Here is an 11,333-nt window from a genome sequence, read left to right on the forward strand (position 1 = left end):
GGCGCGTTGCCCTGACGCCGGCCGGGCCGGGCGTGGGGGCCTGTGGGAGGTGGCGCGGCCTGGCCCAGCTGCGGGGCGGAGGCGGAGGACAGGCCTGCGGCTGCAGGGAGCGGCCGGGCTGGGAGCGGGCGCCGGAGCCGAGCCGAGCCGAGCCGGAGCGGGCGGCGAAGGCCGGCGCGGCGAGCAGCAATCATGTCGGTGTTCGGGAAGCTGTTCGGGGCTGGAGGGGGTAAGGCCGGCAAGGGCGGCCCGACCCCCCAGGAGGCCATCCAGCGGCTCCGGGACACGGAGGAGATGTTAAGCAAGAAGCAGGAGTTCCTGGAGAAGAAGATCGAGCAGGAACTGACGGCCGCTAAGAAGCACGGCACCAAAAACAAGCGCGGTGAGTCGGCCCGGCCCCTCAGACTCCCCAGAGACTCCCCTCAGGCTTCCTGGGCCCGGACTCCACCTCGACACACTCGCCTCGGGGTCTGCTCCGACCCTGGAACTGTCCCCCGTCAGACTTCTTTCCGGGTTCGGGACCTCTCCCCGTCTGACTCCCTTCTGTGTCTTCCTGAGCCCTGAACTCTTCCACCATCAGAGTCTTATCCTACCCCTCTCCCCACTCTGCCAGGCTCCTTCGGACCCTGATCTTACAGCACTTTCGTCCGCCCTCACTCCATTCCTTTTTCTTCCGCCTTCTCCTCCTCCCTTTGGCCTCACCCACCTTCCCAGCTACTGCTGGTGCCTCTTTCTTGGCTCATTTCTGCTCCCCATCCTAACATTTATTTGCTTCCTGGTTCTTTCTGTCCCTGCTCTCTCCCAACTCCTCTGTGGAATCTGGGAGCTGCCCCAGCCTCTCCTCATCTCCCTGACTCAATTCTCCTTGAAAAGCCTCCTTGGTAGAGAGAATAAGGGACTGGTTCCTGTTCTGTTTATTTGCTGAGTGAACTTGAGCAAGTTGCTTTTCTTTTGAGGCCTCAGTTTCCCCATCCGTCAGCCCCCCCCCCCCCACGTTTGGCCTCCATGAGGCTAAAGGTGTCTTCTAGTTCTGTGATTCACTTTTTATTGCCTCATAGCCTGGCCTTATCTGAGTTTCCCATGGCGCAAGCCTTTGCCCCGTGACTCACCGCTTCCCCGTCCCTCTGAACCATAAATATGGACTCCATGCCTTCATTCGCCCGACTCCTCCCTAGTCCCCACTACCCCCGGGTGTTAAATCTTGAGACACGCTTAGTTTACTTCCTGTTGTGTAGCTTTCTGGGTGTTCTCAGTGCCTTTTTTTTTTTTTTAAGTAAGATGAATGTGAAAATGCTTTAATAACTGTAAAGTAATTTAGATATGTTTGATTTTTCTTGTTATGGCAATGAAACAGTGAATCATACAGTGACAACCCTTCCCCAGAGAGGAGTCATACAAACAAGTATTTAACTCAGAAGTCTGCCAGTGACTAGCTGTGTGACCTTGAGATAGTTAAATTACGCTCCCCAAAGGAAGATCATGAATTTACAGTGCCCAGCACATAGTGGGATCTAAATAGAGGTTTTCTTCATTCTGACAGAAAAACAAAGTAGCCTATCCTGAGGGTGCTTCTCTGTTGATGCTCAACAACTATTCTGGAAATTATATGAGTGCCTACTGCTTGCACTGTATTCTTAGGTGTGAACAAATTACAGCCTCCACCCTAATAGAGGAGAAGACAAATAGGAAAATAAATGAAGAAAATATTGTCTGGTGGTGGTGATAAGTACTGAAGAAAAAAAAGATGATTTGATAGAGAGTGATGGGATGGGAGGGGTGCCACTCTAAATAGAATGGTCAGGGAAGGCTTCTTTGAAAAGGTAAAGTTTGAACTGAGCCTTGAGAAAGAACCAGCTCTGTAAAAGTCTGGGGCAGGAGCCTTACAAACAGGGAGAAGAGCACCAGAAAAGGCCTAGAGGTTGGCAGGTTTTAAGAAACAGAAAGTATACTCCTCTGTCTGGAATGTAGTGATTTAAGGGAGAGTCGTATGAAATAAGGGACAGGGGGTTAGACTCTGAAACTTCTCGGTAAAGAGTTTGGATTTTATTTCAAGTGGATAGAAAGCTGTTGGAGGGTGCTATGCTGGAGTGTGTCATAATCACTGATAGGTTTTTGAAAACATCATCTGGCTACTTTTTGGAGAGTGGGGTAAGGATGAGGGTGGGAGCAAGAATAACAGTGAGGAGGCAGTTGCAGTTGTCCATTTGTGGCCTGCAATTCTAGCTGTAGCTCTGGAGATGGAGAGCAGAGTTATATTTTGCTGTCTCTAGCTTTTTTCTCTGATGACTCTCCCTCAGTCGGAATCCTCTGTTCATGGTAATTAGAGTCAGTTTTTACCTGCCTGCATTCAGGAATGCAGGAGGAGGGTTCAGTTTACCTCATCTCCCATCTGAAAGGGCAGTTCTGTGATCTTGGTTTGGAACTAGCTTACTTTCTGCAGTTTTATGGGTGATTTAATTGGCTTTCAAGAGGCTTGGAGAGAGGCTTACCAGCAGATGGTGGAGTACCAATCTCAGTTGTAATATATATATATATATATATATATATATATATATATATTTTTTTTTTTTTTTTTTTTTTTTTTTTTTGAGACAGAGTCTCACTTTATTGCCTAGGCTAGAGTGAGTGCCATGGTGTCAGCCTAGCTCACAGCAACCTCTCAAACTCTTGGGCTCAAGTGATCTTCCACCTCAGCCTCCCGAGTAGCTGGGACTACAGGCATGCGCCACCATGCCTGGCTAATTTTTTCTATATATATTAGTTGGCCAATTAATTTCTTTTTATTTATAGTAGAGACGGGGTCTCGCTCTTGCTCAGGCTGGTTTCGAACTCCTGACCTTGAGCAATCCGCCCGCCTTGGCCTCCCCAGAGTGCTAGGATTACAGGCATGAGCCACCACGCCCCGCCTCAGTTGTAATATTTTGCTAAAAGTAGTCTGTCTTCCTGAGTTTGCCTGAGAGGACAGGAGCTACTATAACTTGCTTTTCTTTTTAGCATCCTCTGGGAGAAAGGTCTTATCTGCTTGCCAGGCTAATGTGGTGAGGTGTTAACACCACCACATACCATTTAGTTTACTTGTTGACTGCCACTGTGCTGGGACCTTGAGAATCAGAGAATGAGAGATGAAAATATACTGTGTCTGCCTTCCAGGAACTCAGAATGTGTATATGTGAGAAAGGGAAATAATTTTAACAGTGCAGAAACATGAGTATGTACGTGGGCTGAGGCTGCAGAGCAGGAGGTGCGTGTCCGGAGGGGAAGAGGTGAGGAAGGAGAATGTGAGGTGGGTCAGCAAGGAGTTTGGTGTGTTTGGGGATTACTGAGAGTGTCTCCACTGGAGTCTGTGGGGTGGGACAGGAGATAAGTAACACTGGAGAGTGGCCTATATATAGTCTTTGGATCTTGACATGAAGGTGGTGAGTAGCCATTGTCCATCTTTTAAAACAGAGAGTCATATTCACTTGGAATTTTGAAAGAGTGTTCTAGCAGCAGCTTAAAGGAAGGAGTGTAGACTGACCAGGAAGGGACTAAAGCAGGAATCCAGTAAGAGATAAGGATAGAGTCTTAGAGATCTGGATTTGAGCTGTAGCTTCATCACTTACTAGCTATGTGCCTAGGTTAGGTTACTCTGCACTTCAGATTCTTCTACAAATCATGGTGCTAGTGTCTGCCTTACAGGATTAAAATATATTGTGCACACAAAGCTCTTAGCACAGTGCCATGTGGTAAGTGATCAATAAATGCTTGCCATTATCATTACTATAAGGAGACTTGTAATTATTCAGGTGGGAACAAAGAGCCTAGAGTAGAAGCATGGAAAACTGGAAGAGAAATAATACATGTCAGAGACTTTTCTGAAGGAGAATTGAAAGACACTTGGTGATTTATTAGAATTGTGGGAGTGTGCAGGATGAAGGAGAGAGAGAAGTTGAGGGTGATTTTTAAGTTTATAGCTAGGGCAACTGGGTGGATGGTGATGCCATTATCCAAGTTGGGAAACACAGGAGGAGGAGCAATACTTCTTAATTGTATAGTCTTTTTAAGTTTGTAAAACTTCTTTTTCTCGTGTGAGTCTCACAGCAGCCACTGAGACTTGAGCTCCTTGAGGCAGGATGTGATGGTCACATTCACCGCTGTGTCTCCAGTGCCTAGCACAGTGCCTGGGACATGGTTAATGCTTAGTAAGTATTTATTAAATGAATAAAAACAGTTGTGTAGGTATGTTCCATTTTTCCTGTTGTACAGAGAAGAGGGAAATGAGGCCCAAGAGGGGATGTAATTCAACTCAGACTCCCATTCTGATGGCTATGGGCATCTTGTAAATAGAATTGTTTACTCCCTTGATGGCCAAAGGTGTCATCATAACCATCGTCGTTGCTCAGCTCATTAAACACTCACTTGTGCAAGGTGTGTACTGAGTGGGAGAAAGAGAAGTGAGACAGAACCAGGCCCTGCCCTATGGTGTGTGTAGCCAAGTGTGGATGCTGTCATTGTGACATACACATTGGAAAGATGATAAATTGCCCTTTGAAACAAACCTTGGAAGCTTGGATAGATTATTTGCAACGTGTAGATGTGTCCCAGGCGGTAGTTTCAGTTAGGGACCTAGAGCAAACTTTGGATTGCATATTTTTTCCAATTTTTTTTTCCTTTCCTATAGTCACATATTCGTTCTCAAGCATTTGGCAGGTTCTTACTGTGTCCTAGGCCCCTTGCTTGGTGCTGGGAGTACAGAGATGAACTAGACACTGCCATCCAGGGGACTTAAATATTGTCACTTATAAAATAATATTAATGGTATGTGGCTAAGATAATATATGAAAGAGTGTGGCACATTGTAGATACTGAGTAAGTATACTTTTCTTTCCTTTCAGATAAAGTTATCATTGATCAGACTTCTTTGGTTTAATTGTCAAAATGGAAAAATTCTTTCACTTAGAGCTATAAATGGAAACCAGGTTTGAAGTCTAGGTAAACTGACAAAAATCACCCAAACTTAGGTCTTTATTTTGGTACCATTCTAAACTGTGCCCTGTTGGTTTTCGCCCTAGGAAAGATGATCAAAAGGAAATACCTACTCTGGGTGGTTCAGAGTTCCCTTTTTTCCTGTTTTTGGGGTTTTTTTTTTTTTTGAGACAGTCTCACTCTATCGCCCTAGGTGGAGTGCATTGGTGTCATCATAGCTCACTGCAGCCCAAATTCCTGGGCTCAAGTGATCCTCTTGCCTCAGCCTCCTGAGTAGCTGGGAGTACAGGTGAATGCCACGATGTCCAGCTAATTTTTCTTTTTTTGTAGAGACAGGTCTCACTCTTGCCCAGGCTGGTCTCAAACTCCTGAGCTCAAGCAATCCTCTGGCCTCTACTTCCCAGAGTGCTAGAATTATAGGGATGAGCCACCATGCCCAGCCCCTTTTTTCCTGTTTTAATAAAGATGAAAACAGTTTGTAGAAGGGATCATATTTTAGTTTAACAAGAGAATTGTATAAGATTGGAAATGGAGACTGGTATCTTAACACCCTACACTGGTACATTTCTGTGGATTTATGGATGCAAAGCAGTTCATTTACAGGTTAATTTGGGTTCAGCTGAGAATGTCTGATGGATGCGTAGAGGCCAGGAGCTCCTGGGAAATATATCTTCATTAAGTTCTGCTCTTGCTGGAGTCAGGTTGGCTGTCTCATGTTTAATAAAGTCACTCTAAAACATTAGCATATGGGATGACATCTTAATAAGTTAAATTTATAGTGAATATGGCCTTTTGGTTCTCTGGAATCAAGATACCAGGTTGAAAAGCACCGGCATTTTAATGGTGCATGTGCCAGCAGGTTCTCTTATCCCTGAGGTCCAGGGATGGAAAACTCGAAACCCACCCAGGGAACTGAGCAGTAGGAATTTCCCTTGGTGGGGCTTAAGTTTCATGTTTGAAAAAATGGCTGGCCAGATTGGGTTTGGTTTACTTTTTAAGACAGATGGAGTGTCAGAGGCCCTATGTGTTGGCTGTCCAAACATGCTGGCGCCTTTGATTCAAATGACAAAATCTTTTTTTGCCCCATTTGGCAGAGAGATTAAATACTTTTAGGTGCCTACCAGAGTAGGTTTATAATGTGATTTGAAATTCAAGATCGATTTTGTTTGGAAGTTTAAGCATGAAGACCTTTGAGCAAGACTGTTTTGCTTGGTGAAATCTTGAGTTGTGCAGAGTTGGTTTTGAGTATGGAGAACGAGGTCCTAGAGAGCAGCCTGTGAATATGTGTGCAGACCAAGGCTGTCAGTCTCTGAGGCAGAAAGCCAGGATTTGATCTGTTTACAGTGGTCCAGAGCTTGGAGGAGGGGGCCTTGAGGATTTTCTCTGGATAGGAAAGATTTATGAAAACTTGGTTCTCTTTCTCAAAATTGTTTTATGCTGTGCCACTGTCTTTAAGAGAGAGTGGATATTAAACAGCTTTAAATTGGTCATTTTGAGGATGGACGATTATATTTAGAAGGAAAATTTGAGCATACCAACAGGAAACAACAGACCTAGCTGGGTATACTGTCCTGTTTGGCTCAAGTCAGCAGATATTTCTTGCATTTTTTTCTAGGAGGAAGACAGCATGGTGATGTAAGCAAAAGATTTCTGATTTGATTGCAGTTTTACCACTCACTATGTACCTTGGCAATTATTCATCCTCTCTAAGTTTCAATTTCCCCATCTGTAAAAAGAGAATACTGATAGTTCATAGGGCTATTATTGTGAGGGTATAGAATAAGTCAACGCATGTGCAGTGCCTAGCTGAGTGCCTAGCACATACATAGGAGAGCTGTAAATGTTTCCTTGGTTTCCTAGGTAGCCTTCTCCCCACAAGGGTTCATAGTTCAGGGAGGAAGACACACATAAAAGGCAAACCATAGTAAATGCACAAATGAAATGTTAAAGGAAAATACAGCAGGAAGAGATTAATTCATCTCTGAGGTTGGCAAGTTCATCTCACCCAGCCACCTATCCAGTGCTCAAATTCCCTTTGTGGTATTCCTGCCAAGTGATTAACCTCTGATTGAACCCCTCTGTTGACAGGATTTGTATGAGGTTGTCTATTCTCCCACACTACGGCAAAGTCCCTTTTGGACAGCTCTGACTATAAAATCACCTTTCATATTTGGAAGCGAGATCTGTCTTCCTGCAGTGCCTACCTCTGCTACAGAGATGGAGTGGTAACTCCATAGGCAAGCAGCCTGGGCTGGTGGAAAGAATGCAGGATTTGGTGAGAGAAGGCTTGGGGGAAATCCCAGTCTGACACTAGACAATTGTGAACTGGAAAACAGGTTGCTAATTCTGCCTCTTGGGGTGGCCGAGAACAGGTCTGATCCCTCTTTGACATGACAGATCAAGGAATGTGGTGTTTATGTCTCAACCTACACTTCTGTAGGACAGCCCTTCTTTATTTTATTGACTGCATTGCCTGGTGTTTCTGTTCCTTCCTTGTTTCACTCCTTTGGATGTGCTCTTGTTCACCAGAGCTGCTGTTAAGGTGTGGAGTGGAAAGAGCTGAATGCTCTAAATATTCCAGCCAAGGTCTGAGCAGCACAGCCCAGAACATGCCTGGCCAACCCATTTCTTTATGAAATAATTTGGTATGTGTGCTCTTTTAACCCTGACAATTCACATATCACTGAGACAGATATTTTTTTCCCTGAAAAGCAATCATATTTTCCTGTGGCCTTTCATTGGTAAAGGGATGAGCGTCTGGGAACCCCTTAAGTTTGTTTGACCCTTCTTAAGGAGTCTTAGCTGAAGGATTGAATGATTTAAGTTCTTAACAGGAGTGTCTGGCTGCTTGATTCCTCCACAGCTGATATTTCTAGCTTCTCCTCCTCCCTCTTGCTTACAAGGGCAAAGCTGGCTAGAGGGTTTATTTGAAGAATGGATGAAAGCTATATATCTCTTTGGTTGTGGTTATTTAGCTCAAAAGGTTACTGGTATGGCATAGTGGAAAAGGTGCTAGGTTTGGGGTCAGAAGACCTGAGTTCACATTCTACTTCTGGCCACTTGCTAGTTTTGTGATACCAGGCAAGTCTTCTCATATCTTTGAGCATCAGCTCCTTTAGCTGCAATAATGGGATCTAATATTTCCTGTTTAGCCTTGCTATTCAAAGTATGGTCTATGGGAACATTTTAGGAGATTGTTAGAAGTGTAGACTCTCAGGCCTCATCCTAACCTGAAGCAGAACCTGCATTTTAGTGAGATCCACAGGTGATTTGTATGCCCATCAAAGTTTGAGAGATTTTTTTTTTTTTTTTTTTTTAGACAGTGTCTCGCTTTGTTGCCCAGGCTATAGTGAGTGCCGTGGCGTCAGCCTAGCTCACAACAACCTCAAACTCCTGAGCTCAACCGATCCTCCTGCCTCAGCCTCCCGAGTAGCTGGGACTACAGGCATGCACCACCATGCCCAGCTGATTTTTTCTATATATATTAGTTGGCCAATTAATTTCTTTCTATTTATAGTAGAGACGGGGTCTCGCTCTTGCTCAGGCTGGTTTCGAACTCCTGACCTCGAGCAATCCGCCCGCCTTGGCCTCCCAGAGTGTTAGGATTACAGGCGTGAGCCACCGCACCCGGCCAGTTCAAGAGATTTTATAACAGATTTTGTGCAGTTTGGGGACTCTGACATTGAGAATCTAAATCTTTTTTATTTTAATGCTGCATAGATAGACATTTACACTTAATTTCAGTTGATTCATTTTAAAAGAAGGCAGATGGAAACTTTTGCTTTGTTCATACATCAATTTAAGATAAGTATGTATTAATTTGAGCTGTGTGCCAGATACCATCCTAGTTGCTAGCTAAATGCCGATGAAGACAGGTCATTGCCTCTGAGGAGTTTACAGTCTAGTTGAGTGACAGACAGGTAAACAGATAATCAGGGTACAGTGTGATCTGTTCTAGAAGCACATTCAGAATGTGGTATGCAGTGGAGGGAGCTGAAACAACTTTGTTGGGAGGGGCTTCAATTTATGTTTTATTTATTCTGGAGAATAATGGAATGTTAGAGCATAAAGGAACTCGAAATGTATGAGTGAGTGCTTGAAACTTTGAATTAATAGGAAAAGTTTTTTGAGAAAGAAAAACAGGAACATGGAAATATATGCAGTACTTTTTAAAAGCACTTTATTTGATTCAAAAGCACCTTAAGGGTGGAACATAAGAGCAGATCTGTTTAACTTAGTCATAAAATTATTAGTTTTATAATACTAAATTTCAAGTATAGTTTATTCTGATAATTTGCTTAATTAATCCAGTTAAATTTATTAATTTCAATTGTCTGGCTTTCTACAAAAGGAAGTAGGAACTAAGAAACCTGAATGGTACATTCTTTACTATCTGTATAAGCAGGAATTCTAAATTCCTTGTTTGTAATCTTTATAAGATCTGATAGTAGTGAAAGCAAAATTAAGTCTTGTACATGTGTGTAGCTCTGCTGCTATTCCCTGCAGAGAGGTTCAGAGAGGAGTTCCTAACTAGATTAGGTGCCCTGAAAGAGGCATTTACTTTTTGACTCCCCTGTTAAGGTGACGAATTTGATTAATATCCCAGAGTTCATTGGACTTGGGAAATTTTGATTGCCAAGGTTGACATTTAAAACCCAAATGGGCCGGGTGCAGTGGCTCACGCCTGTAATCCTAGCTCTCTAGGAGGCTGAGGCGGGCTGATTGTTTGAGTTCAGGAGTTCGAAACTAGCCTGAGCAAGAGTGAGACCCCGTCTCTACTATAAATAGAAAAGAAATTAATTGGCCAACTAATATATATAGAAAAAATTAGCCGGGCATGGTGGTGCATGCCTGTAGTCCCAGCTACTCGGGAGGCTGAGGCAGGAGGATCGCTTGAGCCCAGGAGTTTGAGGTTGCTGTGAGCTAGGCTGACGCCACAGCACTCACTCTAGCCTGGGCAACAAAGCGAGACTCTGTCTCAAAAAAAAAAAAAGAAAGAAAACAAACCCAAATGATTGCTAGTTTCTTAATTCTTCATCAGGTGAGTCAGTTGCTTTCACCTCTCTAAAGCATCTTTTCCCTTTAGAATCTTGCACACAGGCAGCATGTAGTCATAGATTGCTTGGCAAGTCTGGAGTTAGAACAGTTGGGTATCCAGTTGTTATGGGCTTGGGTAGTCTTCTGTGGCCATGTACAAGGAGGGAACTGGTATCAGCTTGGCATTCAGCTTGTTGCTACTAGCCAAACAGGCAGCTACAGACAGCCCTTCTCATGCTTAGCTTTTTTTTAGGTAATTTTGGAGGTGTAAAGGACAAATAGCAACGTAGGACCACATAACTAATTTCTATCATTCTAAAAATTTGTGTTTCAAAGTAAAAAAAAAATTTCAAAAAAAGAATCCTCAGAAAATGGAAACATTTCCCTATCTTTGGGAAATGACATGTACTTTGCAAAGTTGATCACATTTGATCTTTTCAGCAAGCCCATGCATTAAGTGTTATTATCTCATTTTAAAGATGAGAAAGCCAAGGTTCAGATTATATGAGTCACTGAGTAGACCCAGCTCTGTGACTCTTGAGGATCCTGGGGTGGGATGTGTCACAGTGGGTTCTAGAGTCTTTGATATTCCCATAGTGCCAGAACACTGTATGGTTGAGTGCTGATAACTTATCAATAGACAGGATCCTGTCATTGGAAATCAATTTTATAATATTCCTTCCACAATGTGAGCACTTGTTATTCTGCAGGAGAATACTTCACGTTTGTATGATGTTTTATGGCTTCTAAAGCACTTTCACATACATAATTTGGTTTTGAAACTCCGAGAAGCTTTATATCGGGCAGATTATGATTTTAGCCCCATTTTTCAGAGGAAACTAAGGTTCAAAGCAATTGAATGGTTTCCCTTGAGACAGAGTCAAGACAAAAACCCTTCTTAGGCTTCAGGTTCAGTGCTTTCCTGCCATACCATACAGCCAGCCTGGCTCCTTCCTATTCATGTTTTATCTCAGCTTCCCTAGCCAGCTTCAGCAAGGCTGTGTGTCAGTAGTGGGTGTTGTCAGGTTGAGCAAGACAAGGTTGTGGGATGGAGGTACTTGGAGTGACTGGATCATGTTAAACACAGTGAGACTAATGCCAGAGAGAAGATGAGGAGGAGACTGTTCGTATGTTCTGGAATGGTTTGAGATCCCTTATGTGCTTGTATTCATTCATTTATAGCTTGCCATGACATGAGCATTGTGCATTACCCAGCCTGGTTTCCATCTTTCTTCACAATAAGCTTGTTTTCTCTGTGGCATCTAGAGCAGTGTTGCTCAACCTTGGCACTGTTGACATTTTGAACTGGATAATTCCTTGTTGTGTGGGAC

At 43.6% G+C, this 11,333-nt stretch overlaps 1 protein-coding gene across 1 annotated transcript in view; it reads left to right on the top strand.

The window, feature by feature from the left end:
• The first annotated feature begins 44 nt into the window (after positions 1–44).
• Positions 45–11,333, top strand: part of CHMP4B (charged multivesicular body protein 4B) — a 51,342-nt gene continuing 40,053 nt past the window's right edge. Inside the window, exon 1 of the mRNA XM_012754927.3 lies at positions 45–382. Coding sequence (XP_012610381.1) covers positions 193–382 — 190 coding nt within the window. The 5' untranslated portion in view covers positions 45–192. The remainder of the gene's footprint in view (positions 383–11,333) is intronic.

This window comes from Microcebus murinus, chromosome 16, assembly GCF_040939455.1.
Source record: "Microcebus murinus isolate Inina chromosome 16, M.murinus_Inina_mat1.0, whole genome shotgun sequence".
Lineage (NCBI taxonomy): Eukaryota > Metazoa > Chordata > Mammalia > Primates > Cheirogaleidae > Microcebus > Microcebus murinus.